The sequence below is a fragment of the Petromyzon marinus genome, chromosome 39, assembly GCF_048934315.1.
Source record: "Petromyzon marinus isolate PM22_M1 ecotype Great Lakes invasive population chromosome 39, UKy_Petmar_22M1.pri1.0, whole genome shotgun sequence".
NCBI classification, from domain to species: Eukaryota; Metazoa; Chordata; class Hyperoartia; order Petromyzontiformes; family Petromyzontidae; genus Petromyzon; species Petromyzon marinus.
This window is the reverse complement of record NC_133705.1, coordinates 4,688,296-4,705,447: the sequence shown is the minus strand read 5'-3', so window position 1 is coordinate 4,705,447 and position 17,152 is coordinate 4,688,296. Positions and strand designations below refer to the sequence as shown.

At 48.1% G+C, this 17,152-nt stretch overlaps 1 protein-coding gene across 1 annotated transcript in view; it reads right to left on the bottom strand.

Annotated features, from left to right (window-relative positions):
* IGSF21 (immunoglobin superfamily member 21) overlaps positions 1-17,152 on the bottom strand; it is a 174,327-nt gene that overhangs the window by 98,458 nt on the left and 58,717 nt on the right. The window contains exon 4 of the mRNA XM_032968436.2: positions 8,807-8,916. Coding sequence (XP_032824327.2) covers positions 8,807-8,916 — 110 coding nt within the window. The remainder of the gene's footprint in view (positions 1-8,806; positions 8,917-17,152) is intronic.

The following is a 17,152-nucleotide window of genomic DNA, read 5'->3' as shown; positions in this document are numbered from 1 at the left end:
GCTCACTGCGGAGGAGACGCTGCCACTCCTCTGTCGGGAGCTGGACCGGTACTGCCTGGATCTCTGTGGTATTCGGGAGGTCCAGTGGACCGGCTCTGGCTCCTGCCACCATGAGGGGTGGACAGTCCTCGACTCGGGGCAGGAGACTGCCAAACAACAGGGAGTGGCTCTTCTTCTGAACAAAAGAATGAAGGGGGTGTGGGAGTGTGGGAGTGAGTTGTGGGAAGCTGTAAGCCCCAGGCTACTTTGGGCTCGCCTTCCCATCAACCAGAGGCGAAGACTGGTGGTCGTGGTTACTCATGCCCCCACCGAAGACGAACATCCGTGGAGAAATCCAGGCAAGGCCGATAAGTCAGATGCTTTCCATGACCTCCTGTCACAGGTGCTAGCTAAAGTGGCCCCTCGGGAGAGAGCCATCCTGTTGGGTAAGTTCAATGCCCGAGTTGGTCATGATGCTGGCACCTGGTCTGGAGTGATTGGAAGGCACGATCAGCTCAATAATAACGGCAGGAGGCTGCTGGATTTTTGTGCAGCCCATGGGCTTGTAATTACTAACACGCTGTTCCGGCATCGGCGCATCCACATAACATCATGGATGCTTGCCGGGTCCAAGCAAAGAACATCTGCTCGACTACATAGTGATGGAACAGCGGATGCGAACCCATGTCCTTGACACCAGGACCTACCGTTGAGCTGATCTGCCCTCTGACCATCGACTTGTCATCTGTAAGATGCGCCTGCCATTCTTCCACTCCGGTAGTGGGTGTACACCCAGGACCCCATTCAAACCCATAGTGGCATGGTCTCAGCTAGCTGATGAAAGTTGCAAGTGAGAATTTAAACATCGCTTGCGGCTGGGGATGGCATTGTCCCCGACTCCTCCTGATGTCGAGGGGAAATTGGCGAGGTTCAGGACTGTAGCTCATGCAGCTGCAATGGCTGCTTTGGGTACATGGTCCAGACCTCCCGAGAGACCCTGGCTGACAGAGGAGGTGTTCAGGCTAGCTGAGAAAAAGCGACAGGCCCATTCTCATCGGTTACAGCATCCCACGTCGGAGAATGAGGTTCGGAGAGCCGTGAGGCACTGCAAGGATGGGTGGTGGTCGCGGGTTGCTGAGGAGATGGAGTCTGCCTCAATGGGCCGTGATCACAAATCGCTCTTTAATTCCATTAAAAAAAATGTATCTGCAGCGCCACACCTATTGCCATTATTAGGGGAAAGAACAGTGATTCAATCTCCGACCCCCAGGAATAGGTTCGCAGATTTGCTGAGCATTTCTGTGGGGTCCTGGGAAGGGGAAATCCCTCAGCCTGGAAAACAACGTGGCACAAAGTGGGGATGACCCTGCCGAGGCTGCGGTGCCTCAAATATTGGAAGAAGTCACCCACTGTGAGTGGCTGGCTGAAGTGCCATCTGTTGAGGAAGTACTGAAGGCGATCCGGAGTCTGAGACCAGGAAAGGCACTGGGCAGAGATGATCTCCGAAGCGAAATGCTGAGGGAGGATGGCGTTTGTGCACAGACTGCCCTACATGAAATCATAACAACAGTCTGGACCACTGGACAGGTTCCACAGGATTGGAAGGGGGACCGCACAGACTGTAACAACTACAGGGGAATCTCACTCCTCAGTGTGGCGGGAAAGGTCCCGGCAAGGAGTATTCAACATCGCCTTACTAGGCACACTCAGGACAGGCTTGCGGAGCCCCAATGTGGTTTCAGGTAAGGGCGGTCCTGCACATGCCATATTATCTGTCCGTCTGCTACAGGAGAGGTGTAGGGAATTCCAACAAGACCTATATCTCTGCTTTATTGAAGGCCTATCACACCATCAGTAGGCCTGGGCTCTGGGTTGTTCTTTGTGCTTTCGGAGTCCCTGACCCTCTGCTCACGGTCATCAAGGACCTTCATGATGGTGAGCAGGCCCGGGTAAAACTATGTGGCCGGGAGTCGGAGCCATTTCCTGTTCACTTTGGGATGTCCTCTGGCTCCCACATTATTTAACATCTATTTCGACCACATATTCTTGGTTCTTTTGGTAAAGTCACGTCGAATGAGAATAAAACAATAAAACAAAATAGGACAATAAAATGTTCACGACGTTTCGGCCACAAAACAAGTAGCCTTCTTCAGGTGAAGGAACAGAACTGTCGGGACGACAGCGCCTCAATTAACGCTGCTACGATTCGCAGCGTCTTTTAGGCTAGGTGGGAGAGGTAAAGCGCCTTGACAAAGGAGTTTACATATCAAACAGGAGAATTTAGCATTGAAATAGCTGTGTTAAAGTGTTGGATAAGCAGGGAGTTAAAGTCAGAAATTAGCATGTAACTGGGAGATTAGCATGATGTTAATGTGAGGGATTAGCATGTGACTGGTCACGGAAATAGCTATGTTAAAGTCAAAGTTTACATATCAACAGAGGCATTCAGTATGTGGATGCTAAAGGACTGCAACTACCCAACTATCATACAATAAACTGATTTGAAAAAACTAAGTATAAACTACATCAATATAATCAATGTATTTTTCGATTTAAAGCTTTCGTGACTGCAAAGATTCATCTTCTTTGGCTCTTTCGGTAAAGTCACATAGAATGAGAAAAAAAAATAAGACAAGAAAATTATCACGACGTTTTGGCCACAACACAAGCAGCCTTCTTCAGGTGAAAGAACAGAACTGTCGGGACGATAGAGCTTCAATTAACGCTGCTAAGATTCACAGCGTCTTTTAAGCTCAGTGAGAGGCTTGGCGAGCCTTGAAAAAGGAGTTCACATATCAAAGCAGGAGAATTTAGCATTGAAAAAACTGAGGGATTAGCTTGTGACAGAAATAGCTGTGTTAAAGTCAAAGTTTACATATCCACAGAGGCATTAAGTATATGGACGCTAAAGGCCTCCAATTACCAACTATTATAAAGTAAACCATAGCGTCTTTTAAGCTCGGTGAGAAGCGTGAAGAGCCTTGAAAAAGGAGTTTACATATCAGAGCAGGAGAATTTAGCATTGAAATAGCCGAGGAATTAGCTTGTGACAGAAATAGTTGTGTTGAGGCCTTTAGCGTCCATATACTAAATGCCTCTGTTGATATTTAAACTTTGACTTTAACACAGATATTTCTGTCACAAGCTAATCCCTCGGCTATTTCAATGCTAAATTCTCCTGCTCTGATATGTAAACTCCTTTGTCAAGGCTCTTCACGCTTCTCACCGAGCTTAAAAGACGCTATGGTTTACTTTATAATAGTTGGTATTTGGAGGCCTTTAGCGTCCATATACTAAATGCCTCTGTTGATATTTAAACTTTGACTTCAACACAGCTATTTCTGTCACAAGCTAATCCCTCAGTTTTTTAAATGCTAACTTCTCCTGCTTTAATATGTGAACTCCTTTTTCAAGGCTTGCCACGCATCTCACTGAGCTTAAAAGACGCTGCAAATCTTAGCAGCGTTAATTGAAGCTCTGTCGTCCCGACAGTTCTGTTCTTTCACCTGAAGAAGGATACTTGTGTTGTGACCGAAACGTCGTGAGAATTTTATTGTCTTATTTTATTTTATTATTTTATTCTCATTCTACGTGACTTTACCGAAAGAACCAAAGAAGAACAGGTCCCTGCAGGGTGGGCGGGTAGGAACATTGGAATTTTGCGCAATTTTACTTTTTACACCCCAACAGCACGAGATTTCACTTCGTTAAAGTATTGAAAGGGGACGGACGGACGGACGGACACATTAATCTATTGCAGGCTGGTACACTCAGTTTACAACTTCGTTCCTACAAGTATAATATTAATGTACTCAATATATTACCAGTAAAATATCAATGTACTCAATATATTCTTCAATAAGTTGAGCTATTAACATAAAGTAACTGGGTATACACTACACTATATATTGAATATCACATAGTAAACTAATAAAAAACTAAAATATAAACTACATCAATGTTATCAATAAACTCTATATACTCTCCAATCAGCTGAGCTACTAACAATAAGTCGTTATACATTACAATGCCATATGGCAAAAAAATGGGTGGCGGTTTTTTCTTTTCAATGTTACCACCACGGACAGCGACGAGCTTTGTTCAGACGGACGAGTCCATCTATGCTTGGAACGGAGGAGGGGGGAGAAACAGCCACGATGCGCTGTTAAACTCCATGTTGTAAACCATACCATTAACCATGGTGTGAGAGGTAATAAGAGGCAATGCCAGCGAAAGAGCTGCGGTTTGAAGGTCACCGTAAAATACAATTAATTAAGAACCGAAATGGTTTAAAACATCTTTCCAATGGTTACTAAGCCAGAATCCATCTTCTCGGTTGAAATTGTCTCTGTGCTTGTATATGTGGATGGCCTCATGAACGAATCTCTCATGGTAGCCGGTTGGCTTGCAAAGAACCTCCGTCTTGGAGAAGTCAATGTCATGTGAGCCCACTGAATTATAACAGTGATCTGCCACGGCAGAGGAGTTCGTCCTACCGTGTTTCAAGTCTGATTTATGTTCGCGGATGCGGTCCGAGATATGTCGTTTGGTTTCTCCAATGTAGCTGCTACCACATAGGCACTTTAGTTTGTAAACGCCCGGGTACTGTATGTCTGGAACAGCATCTTTTACAGATGGAACCAGATCACAGGTCCGATTCAACACAGTACATAAAATCCGTGATCTGGTTCCATCTGTAAAAGATGCTGTTCCAGACATATAGTACCCGGGCGTTTACAAACTAAAGTGCCTATGTGGTAGCAGCTACATTGGAGAAACCGAACGACATATTTCGGACCGCATCCGCGAACATAAATCAGACTTGAAACACGGTAGGACGAACTCCTCTGCCGTGGCAGATCACTGTTATAATTCAGTGGGCTCACATGACATTGACTTCTCTAAGACGGAGGTCCTTTGCAAGCCAACCGGCTACCATGAGAGATTCGTTCATGAGGCCATCCACATATACAAGCACAGAGACAATTTCAACCGAGAAGATGGATTCTGGCTTAGTAACCATTGGAAAGATGTTTTAAACCATTTCGGTTCTTTATTAATTGTATTTTACGAGGACCTTCAGACCGCAGCCCCTTTCGCTGGCATTGCCTCTTAATACCGCTCACACCACGATTAATGGTATGGTTTATAACATGGAGTATAACAGCGCATCGTGGCTGTTTCTCCCCCCTCCTCCGTTCCAAGCATAGATCGACTCGTCCGTCTGAACAAAGCTCGTCGCTGTCCGTGGTGCTAAAGTTGAAAAAAAAAACGCCACCCATTTTTTCGCCATATGGCATTGCAATGTATAACGACTTATTGTTAGTAGCTCAGCTGATTAGAGAGTACATAGAGTTTATTGATAACATTGATGTAGTTTATATTTAAGTTTTTTATTAGTTTACTATATGATATTCAATATATAGTGTAGTGTATACCCAGTTACTTTATGTTAATAGCTCAACTTATTGAATAATATATTGAGTACATATATTATATTGATGTAGTTTATACTTATTTTTTTCACATCGGTTTATTGTATGATAGTTGGGTAGTTGCAGTCCTTTAGCGTCCATATACTAAATGCCTCCGTTGAAATGTAAACTTTGACTTTAACATAGCTATTTCCGTGACCAGTCACATGCTAATCTCTCACATTAACATCATGCTAATCTCCCAGTTACATGCTAATTTCGGACTTTAACACCCTGCTGATCCAACACTTTAACACAGCTATTTCAATGCTAAATTATCCTGTTTGATATGTAAACTCCTTTGTCAAGGCGCTTTACCTCTCCCACCTAGCCTAAAAGACGCTACGAATCTTAGCAGCGTTCACTGAAGCGCTCAGCTGAGTGGAGAGTATATAGAGTTTATTGATAACATTGATGTAGTTTATATTTAAGTTTTTTATTAGTTTACTATATGATATTCAATATATAGTGTAGTGTATACTCAGTTACTTTATGTTAATAACTCAACTTATTGAAGAATTTATTGTTTACATTTATTATATTGATGTAGTTCATACTTGTTTTTTTCACATCGGTTTATCCTATGATAGTTGGGTAGTTGCAGTCCTTTAGCGTCCACATACTGAATGCCTCTATTGATATGTAAACTTTGACTTTAACATAGCTATTTCCGTGACCAGACACATGCTAATCCCTCACATTAACATCATGCTAATCTCCCAGTTACAATGCTAATTTCTGACTTCAGCACCCTGCTGATCCAACACTTTAACACAGCTATTTCAATGCTAAATTATCCTGTTTGATATGTAAACTCTTTTGTCAAGGCGCTTTATTTCTCCCACCTAGCTTAAAAGACGCTGCGAATCTTAGCAGCGTTCATTGAAGCGCTGTCGTCCCGACAGATCTGTTCCTTCACCTGAAGAAGGCTACTTGTGTTGTGGCCGAAACGTCGTGAGAATTTTATTGTCTTATTTTGTTTTATTGTTTTATTCTCATACTACGTGACTTTACCGAAAGAACCAAGAAGATGAATCCTTGCAGTCACGAAAGCTTTAAATCGAAATTCGACCACATAGTTCATGAAGCCTTCAATAGCTGTACCGGAGGAATTTCCATCTGGTACAGATATAATAGGAGGCTGATCGATGCCCGGGTGCGGTCAAGGGCTCCCTATTGCTCAACCACGTTATGTAAGCCGATGATTTGGTAATAGCTGCTCCTTCAGAGGAGGAGTTGGAGACGCTGCTGCTGAGACTGGAGCGTACCACTAAGAGATGGGGACTTACCATCAGCCCCACCAAAACTAAGCACCTGCCTGGGCATTTTGTACCATCGGACATTCCACCCCCACAACTCCCAATTGGTGATAGTGCAGTTGTGGAGAGAGTTTCCCATACCTGGGTAGTGTGCTTATGACCGGCTCCATTTGACAGCAGAGGTCTCCCTCCGAATCAGTAGAGCGGCATTATCTTTTCATCGGTTGCGTAACGCTGTGTGGAAGCTACCTGGTCTGTCGCTCTGCACTAAGCTTCAGGTCTTCTCGGCCACGGTCATTCCCTCCCTTCTCTACGCTTGCGATACATGGACCCCCTAATGGAACATCTTCGCTGGTTAGAAACATTTAGGCTGGCCTGCCTACGATCCATCCTGGGTTTAACCAGGCTGGATTGTGTGAGGAGCTCACAAATCCTTGAAAGATCTGGGCAAGGTCCCATCGGTGAGCTCCTCCGGCAGGCAAGGCTGCGTTGGCTGGGTCATGTAGCCCGCATACCCAGCCACCGCATGCCGAAACAGCTTTTGTTCGGTCGGATCGAGGGGGCTAAACAGGCACGGCCCGGGCTAGAGAAGAGATGGAGTGATGTGGTACAGGAGCGCGTGGAGCTGAGTGGACTTGCCGATGACTGGTACCAGCGGTGTCAAGATCGGCCTCTGTGGAGGAGGCTCGTGAAGGGCGCTACTGGGCAGTTGGAGGCAGTCGCCCTTCAAGAACAATGGAGGGCGGAGGAGCGACGCTCACAACAACGAGCAGAGCGCCGGGTGACTAAAGCACAACAGGTTGGCACAGTAGGGGGCACAGGTGGTGTATCAGCCAGCCATCTCAGTCATCTTAGTCAGTCGACCCGTGGCACTTGGGTCTGCTCTGTAACGTCCTTCCAGCGGGCGTTCGACACTTCACGTGGCCTCAAGGTGCACATGGCCTGGCACAAGCGTCGTGGTGACGTCACCGCCACTTAGTGGCGAATGGCGGTTGTTGTTGTTGTTGTGCGCGCGCGTTATATATGCCTTAGCTAACTGCGTGCAAGCAAGGGGCAGCGAGCTTCGTGACTCTATAGAGGTGGGCTGAGTAGCTTTCTGGCTTGGGCTTCACGTGTCAATAAGTTGTTGTTTTCGGTCAAGTCACGTAGGTAAAAAATAAATAAAATAAAAAAACAAGGAGTATGAATCCTTGCAGTCACGAAAGCTTCAAATCTAGAAGTTCTTGTTGTTGTCATTGTCGTCGTTGATGTCGTTGTCGTCTTTGTTGTTGTCCGTGTTAAGTCCGCACATTGCAATCCTGCAGTGCCCTATGGGTCTCTATGTAACTCAATGAGTCTCTATGTAACTCTATGAAACTATATGGATCTCTACGTAACTCTATTGAGTCTCTATGTAACTCTATGAAACTATATGGATCTCTATGTAACTCTATGAGTCTGCGCGACTCTATGAATCAGCTGCTGAGCAAAGGCCCAGACAGGCCCAAAACCTCAAGCTGCCATCACAGATAGCAACAAACAGCACCGCCGTCAAATGTGTAATTGACAAAGAGTGCATGAACGCGTTTCTTGAACGCAGCGAGGTGGTTGCGATTATTGTTGTTGCTGTTATTGTTCTTAATTTTGTTGGTGTTATTGCTGTTATTGTTGTTGTTACGAGCGCTTGGGGGGCAAAAGATAAGACGACACCGATGATGATGATGATAGTAGGAGGAAACTCCACAGTGGAGCAGTGCGAGGGAAGAAGCAGAGAGAAGTGTAGTGGCCTGCAGTGTGGTGCGTGGGTGGGCAGGTGAGTGAGTCGGTGAATTGGTGAGTGGGTAGGTGATTGGGTGGATGAGTGGATGGGAGGATGGGTGAGTGGGTGGGAGGATGGGTGAGTAGGTAGGTGGGCGAGTGGGTTGGCGGGTTGGTGAGCCGGTGGGTGAGCGGGTGGGTGAGCGGGTGGGTGAGCGGGCGGGTGAGCAGGCGGGTGAGTGGGGGGGGGCGAGCGGGTGGGTGAGTGGTGGGTGAATGGATGGATAAGGAAATGGGTGGGCCACGGGGTGGGTGAGTGGATGGGTGACTGAGGGGGTGGCTGAGTGTCTCTGTTACCCATGACGTTGAGGAACACATGCCCCGTGGCTTCCAGCATGCGGCTCCTGTCGTAGACGCTCACGTGGCACTGGTAGGGCCCGTGGTCTCGCAGCTTCACGTCTGCCAGCCTGGGGTCAGATGGATAATAGGTCATGGGGGATGGCATGTCTGTGTAAAGGTCACTCAGGACGATGGCCTGAGTGGCTCGTAATGGTCGCGTCTTAAGCATTCGGTCAGAATTGGTTGGGATTCGCTGTTGAAAGGCATGCAGCAGCAGAAGTAGTCAGAGGGTTTTCTAGACCAATGTTATCCATGAGGTTTTTCTTGGAGAGATTTTTAAAGGTGTTGTTAAACCCGCCACCACCCCACATGGCCAATCAGTAAGGTTTGTCACGTAAACAAAACGTGACAATTCGTTTGATTCCTGGACACGGCTAACATCACTTCGCGAGAGTGGTGGCACAGTGGTTAGCACACTGCACTCTGAACCCATGGCAACCCGAGGTCGATACCTGGACACGGCTATAACATCAGTTTGCCGTGAGTGATATCTGGACTGGTCCGATTACAAAAAAAAACACGATAACCAGCGTGGTGAAGTATGGTCAACCCCCCCCCCCCCCCCCTTACGATGAACATGGCGTGGGGAGGCCCTTTATTCACCATTGAACGCTCAAATATCCGCACGGATTGGGTTCACAATCCCACCATCTCCGTAGCTGGTTGTGGAAATTACACATTACTATGGCAGGGGGCAAGTATTTCTACAGGACTGTTGACTCCCCACCCCCCCCCCCCCCCCCCGAGGGAGGGAGGGCTGATGGGCTGAGTCGAACGAGAATGTGAGCGGTGGGCTCAGTGGTTAGCGCGTGGCGAGCCGATCTCAAGTCATGGTGTCGACGTCGGTGGGGAATTTCGAAACGACGGTGGAGGCCCAAGCGGTGCTGCCATCACCCCCTAGGTTGACTCAACCTGAACAAAAATACAAATGCATGGCTGGTGCAGTGTATATATATAAAAAAAAACATCACCACTTAGGGAGACAAAGGCGGTCGGGTGTGGTGTCGGCACCCCGCTCGCTCATAGGTGCTCGGTAACAGCACTTGCCCCAACAGTCTGCTCAAAAGCTATCCCGGGAATCTTCATTTTTTTTTACATACGGCAGTGTAATTCGCTGGTGTGTTTATTTTAATGTGTTTATAAATACATTACCAGTGAGGGTGGGCTGTTTATTATGTGTGTTTATACACACGTATGCAGTTTGCATTTCAATGCATAAAACTCGATTTCAATGCATAAAACAAGTGTACAGTCTGTCCGTTTGTGTGTGCGTGGGTATGCATTACATTGCCAGTGTGTTTATGCATGTGTGAGTGGGTATGTATTACATTGTTAGTGTGTGTATGTATGTGTGAGTGGGTATGTATTACATTGTTAGTGTGTTTATGTATGTGTGCATGGGTATGTATTGCATTGCCAGTGTGTTTATGTATGTGTGCATGGGTATGTATTGCATTGCCAGTGTGTTTATGCATGTGTGCGTGGGTTTGTATTACATTGTTAGTGTGTTTATGTATGTGTGAGTGGGTATGTATTGCATTGTTAGTGTGTTTATGTACGTGTGCATGGGTATGTATTGCATTGCCGGTGTGTTTATGTATGTGTGCGTGGGTATGTGTTACATTGTTAGTGTGTTTATGTATGTGTGAGTGGGTATGTATTGCATTGTTAGTGTGTTTATGTATGTGTGCGTAGGTATGTATTACGTTGTTAGTGTGTGTATGTATGTGTGAGTGGGTATGTATTGCATTGTTAGTGTGTTTATGTATGTGTGCGTGGGTATGTATTGCATTGTTAGTGTGTTTATGTATGTGTGCATGGGTATGTATTGCATTACCAGTGTGTTTATGTATGTGTGCATGGGTATGTATTGCATTGCCAGTGTGTCTATGTATGTGTGCATGGGTATGTATTGCATTGTTAGTGTGTTTATGTACGTGTGCGTGGGTATGTATTGCATTGCCAGTGTGTTTATGTATGTGTGCGTGGGTATGTATTACATTGTCTGGCAAAACAACCCAATACCTCCTCGCGGTGCCGGACGAGCTACTCTGCCGTGGACAGTGCTGTGGGGGGAGGAGCCAATTCCGATTGGCTCCTCCCCTCATGGCGTCTGTAACCACCACAGTGGCTAAACGGGGGCTCTGGACGGGTGCGAAGGGCTGGTAACCCCTCCACCTTCAATAAATTACCACTAAACCGCGAATTAAATATGTAACTAATAAGCTTGTGCCGGAGGCCCCGAAGGGGATAGGCGTCTATGACGTCTCCTGGCCAAACCCCATTTGGCGGAGCCAGGAGATTGAATCTCTACCCTCGGGGCTCCTCCAGAAACAATGAAAAGTCACTATGGATGGCCACGTGGACTGTTCGAACGCTCACTGCGGAGGACAGGCTGCCACTGCTCTGTCGGGAGCTGGACCGGTACCGCCTGGATCTCTGTGGCATTCAGGAGGTCCGGTGGACCGGTTCTGGCTCCTGCCACCATGAGGGGTGGACAGTCCTCTCCTCGGGGCAGCAGACTTGGGGTGCAACAGGGATGTCCTCTGGCTCCCACATTATTTAACATCTATTTGACCGCGTAGTTCGTGAAGCCTTCAATTGCTGTCCCGGGGGAATCTCCATATGGTACAGATATAATGGGAGGCTGATCGATGCCCAGGTGAGGTCAAGGGATGGCTCCCTATTGCTCAACCACGTTATGTATGCCGATGATTTGGTAATAGCTGCTCATTCAGAGGAGGATTTGGAGACGCTGCTGATGAGACTAGAGCGTGCCACTAAGAGATGGGGCCTTCCCATCATCCCCACCAAAACTAAGCACGTGCCTGGGTATTTTGTACCATCGGACACTCCACCCCCACAACTCCCAATCGGTGATGGGGCAGTTGTGGAGCGAGTGGAGAGTTTCCCATACCTGGGTAGTGTGCTTATGACCGGCTCCAGTTTAACAGCAGAGGTCTCACTCCGAATCAGTCGAGTGGCAATATCTTTTCATCGGTTGTGTAACGCTGTGTGCAAGCTACCTGGACTGTCGCTCCGCACTAAGCTTCAGGTCTTCTCAGCCACGGTCATTCTCTCCCTTCTCTACGCTTGCGAAACGTGGACCCCCCCTAATGGAACATCTTTGCCGGTTAGAAACATTTAGGCGAGCCTGCCTACGATCCATCCTGGGTTTAACCAGGCTGGATTGTGTGAGGAGCTCACAAATCTTTGAAAGATCTGGGCAAGGTCCCATCGGTGAGCTCCTCTGGCAGGCAAGGCTGTGTTGGCTGGGTCATGTAGCCCGCATGTCCAGCCACCGCATGCCGAATCAGCTAAACGGGCGCGGCACGGGCTAGAGAATAGATGGAGTGATGTGGTACAGGAGGACGTGGAGCTGAGTGGACTTGCCGATGACTGGTACCAGCGGTGTCAAGATCGGCCTCTGTGGAGGAGGCTCATGAAGGACGCTACTGGGCAGTTGGAGGTAGTCGCCCTCCAACAACAACGGAGGGCGGAGGAACAACGTTCACAACAATGAGCGGAGCGCCGGGTGGCTAAAGCACAGCAGGTTGGCACAGTAGGGGGCACAGGTGGTGCATCAGCCAGTCATCTCAGTCATCTTAGTCAGTCGACCCGTGGCACCTGGGTCTGCCCCGTGACCTCCTGCCCGCGGGCGTTCGACACTTCACGTGGCCTCAAGGTGCACATGGCCTGGCACAAGCGTCGCGGTGACGTCACTGCCACTTAGTGGCGAATGGCGGTTGTTGTTGTTGGTTGTTGGTATTACATTATTAGTGTGTATGTGTAACGGCTCTCGGACACATGGATTGTAGAGGGTTTCTTTATTTTGGTCGGTCGCTTCACAGCGATGACTTGAACACAGCGACGATGTTAAGACAGTGACGACGTGAAGACGGTGACGACGTGAAGACAGTGACGACGTGAAGACATTGACGTGAAGACGGTGATGACGTGAAGACAGTGAAGACGTGAAGACAGTGACGACGTGAAGACAGTGACGTGAAGACAGTGACGACGTGAAGACAGTGACGTGAAGACGGTGACGTGACGACAGTGACGACGTGAAGACAGTGACGACGTGAAGACAGTGACGTGAAGACAGTGACGTGAAGACAGTGACGACGTGAAGACAGTGACGTGAAGACAGTGACGTGAAGACAGTGACGACATGAAGACAGTGACGACGTGAAGACAGTGACGACATGAAGACAGTGACGACATGAAGACAGTGACGACGTGAAGACAGTGACGACGTGAAGACAGTGACGTGAAGACAGTGACGACGTGAAGACAGTGACGACGTGAAGACAGTGACGATGTGAAGACAGTGACGACGTGAAGACAGTGACGTGAAGACAGTGACGTGAAGACAGTGACGTGAAGACAGTGACGACATGAAGACAGTGACGTGAAGACAGTGACGACGTGAAGACAGTGACGACGTGAAGACAGCGATGTGAAGACGGTGACGTGAAGACAGTGACGTGAAGACAGTGACGTGAAGACGGTGACGACGTGAATACGGTGACGACGTGAAGACGGTGACGACGTGAAGACAGTGACGTGAAGACAGTGACGACGTGACGACAGCGATGTGAAGACGGTGACGTGAAGACAGTGACGTGAAGACAGTGACGTGAAGACGGTGACGACGTGAAGACGGTGACGACGTGAAGACGGTGACGACGTGAAGACAGTGACGTGAAGACAGTGACGTGAAGACAGTGACGACGTGAAGACAGTGACTTGAAGACAGTGACGTGAAGACAGTGACGACGTGAAGACAGTGACGTGAAGACAGTGATGACGTGAAGACAGTGACGATGTGAAGACAGTGACGTGAATACAGTGACGTGAAGACAGTGAAGTGAAGACAGTGACGACGTGAAGACAGTGACGTGAAGACAGTGACGTGAAGACAGTGACGTGAAGACAGTGACGTGAAGACAGTGACGACGTGAAGACAGTGACGACGTGAAGACAGTGACGTGAAGACGGTGACGACGTGAAGACAGTGACGTGAAGACAGTGACGACGTGAAGACAGTGACGTGAAGATGGTGACGACGTGAAGACAGTGACGACGTGAAGACAGTGACGACGTGAAGACAGTGACGTGAAGACAGTGACGTGAAGACAGTGACGTGAAGACGGTGACGACGTGAAGACAGTGACGACGTGAAGACAGTGACGACGTGAAGACAGTGACGACGTGAAGACAGCGACTACCGTGGTCAGGGGTGGACCGTGGCCATCGCTCTGCCCCTGGCCACGCCCGTACTTCTCAAACTCTCTGGCGAGTTCCTGAAGCTTCCTGGAGCTTCCAGATCGTTCAATTATCTGTCACCTAGCCTATGATTACCACTTGTGACCGCTAGTCCGCGCATTGTCAGTACCCACGCAATCTTTACATACACACTATATTTACATCACCCCACCCCTCCTTTCTTAAAAAGTAGCTGTCTCGGCTATTAACAATGAAAAAAATGTGTGTTGGGGCAGAACTGCAAAAAAAATAATCCGACACCCGACGATCGCAATTATAACGGCCTATTATGATGGGTGAGCGGTGTGAACCGGACCCACCTGATATCAACAATCAACACCACAATAATTATCTCCCTCGACCGACCACGACAATAATAATTGTAACCGTCATGGTCACCAACCACACAACACCGCAGGTCGCTCGAGGGTAATTTTCAAAGTCCATGGTATAGGGCTTGCAGCTCTACTAGCCCATCTTGAAGCACTTTGACCGGGTTCTTGATGCCGGTGCCTCGCCCATGGCGGATTTTTGTGCCTCTGCACAAAAGCCTTGAAGGTTGTGGGCTCATCGCTGGCTTCCTTGGAAGGACTCGACCGGGCTCCAGACACCGGTCCATCGCACAAGGCGGATTCTTGTGGGCGGCACATCACATTTTCCTTGACGCACGGTTTCTTTGGCCGACCACCCCGGCACGTGGGACCCACCAGATACCGGCCATACAGGACATGGAGATGAGCTGTCTGGGTGGGGATGTACAAATGGTTTAAAGCGTGACAACAAGGCCCTGCCTGTATTCGCACACACTGCAGCCGTTTCACTTCTATGACCTCCACGGGACCACACCATGGCCGGTGTAGTTTGGGGGGGGCGTACGCAGCGGCACATGTGGGCAAAAAAAACCATGCCATGTCCTCAACTGCCCATGGAAGCACGTGCTCATGATGCCCTGGGTATTTTTCATTCGTGGCTTGCGCCCTGGCAGTATTTTGTCGAGCTGCTTAATGCGCCTCTGCCACATGACCGAGCGTAATCTTCAGAGGTCCGGGAAAAGATGTTTTTTTTTGTTCCCTGAGGCCGTACCCAATTGAGCCTCAATGGGGGGTTCATTCTCTCGCCCATACATTAGAAAAAAAAGGGGAAAATCCCGTGGAGGCGTGTGGGGCTGCCAGGACCCCAGGAACATGCAAAAGTCCCAATCCGTCTGTGCCTAATTAACCACTTGACAGAGCATAGATGTTATAGTATGGTGAAGTTCTAATCCTTCTCGTACCCAGTGTGTCACATACTTCGTGCAGCAGTTTAGACAAAAAATTTCGACGCTGGTCAGTGAGAAGCTGCTCCGGCGCTCCCTTGCCCATTACGTAGCCATGCAGGAATGCATCTGCAATGGATGCAGCTGTTTGGTCAGGCAATGGCCAAGCCATTGACCACCATGTAAAATACTCCACCCCGACCAGAATGAACTAGTTCCCATTTTGAGTACACGGAAAAGGTCGCAGGATGTCTCGCACAACTAATTCGTTGATTCGGGACACTGTGATGGACTGCAATGGGAGCTCAGACTTTTTCAACGGGGGCTCTTGGCGCGCGCACTCTGTGCAACCCGTGACTAAATGGTGAACATTGGACGACATTCCCGGCCAATAAAAGTCCCGTTGCAATGTCAACAACGTTTTCCAATGCCCGAGGTGCAATAACTTGTTGTCATGTACCACCCACATCAGCTTACCCCGTAGGGAAGTGGGGACCACTAGCCATCGACGCTGTGAGACCTCGTCCCATCTCATTAGTAGACTTTCACGGAGAACAAACCCCGAGACTCCCGAAGAGGTAGGGTTGTTGCGATTTGTTTCCGCGTGGTGCCGCAAAGTTAACAAGGAGCTGTCCTCCATCTGCAGTTGCCCCCATTCCACAGTGAGCCCCAAGGCATTTTTCGTAGGCGTGACCACCCCGGCTGACTCTGGAGCACTTAGTGCAGCTACGACCTCTGGCGACCCAGCTGCAGGAGGTTTACACCGCCCGCACCGGACACACATGCACACCGTTCTTCCTGAGGCAACCGAGACAGTGCATCCACGTTGCAGTGCCTTAAGCCCTTCCAATAGACTACGCAGAAGGAATATTCCTTACGCATCTCTAGCCAGCTGGCCGGAAGGCTGGTGTATTCGTGGGGAATACTGCAGGGCTGCATGGTCCGTGCGGATTAAAAACTCCCTGCCATATAGATAAGGCCTGTACTCTTTGGTTCTTTCGGTAAAGTCACGTAGAAATAAAATAAATTTAAATAATAATAGAATATGACGTTTCGATTGCATCACAAGCAACCATCATCAGGTAAGAATGAGACACAAACATAGTCAAATTAGAAGTATAATGCAATACAACACAGAGAGCCGGCTAACACAACAGTCAACACCCTACCTGGTTGATTACGTTCTTCCAAAGATTGCAAAATTTGAGAGAGAGACAAAACACAGCCACGGAGACACATAGACAGACACACAAGCAGAGAGAGACACACAGAGACATACAGAGAGACACACACACACATAGACAAACCGAAAGACAACGCCTCTCTGTCGAGGCCTTAAATAGAGAGAGAGAGGGGGGTGGGGCAGAGAGAGAGGGGGGGGGTATTGGGGTAGAGAACAATTAGAGAGTTGTGTGGAATCCCTGCCCATAGCGACTGGAGGAGAGACAATTGACTTATAAGCAAACAAGCACGGAACAATGAGAGAATTGTGTGGAATGCCTGCCCATAGCGGCCAGAGGAGAGACAATGGACTTATAAACAAACAAGCATGGCAACATTTAGAGAGAGAAATAGGAAGTTTGACAAAAAAATTAGTTAAATGTTTGTTTTCTCATTCATTCTTACCTGATGATGGTTGCTTGTGTTGCAATGGAAACGTCGCATTCTATTATTACTTAATTTATTTTCTTTCTACGTGACTTTACTGAAAGAACCAAAGAGTAATTCCTGCAGTCACGAAAACTTCGAATCTAGAAAGGCCTGTACTGTTGTATAAA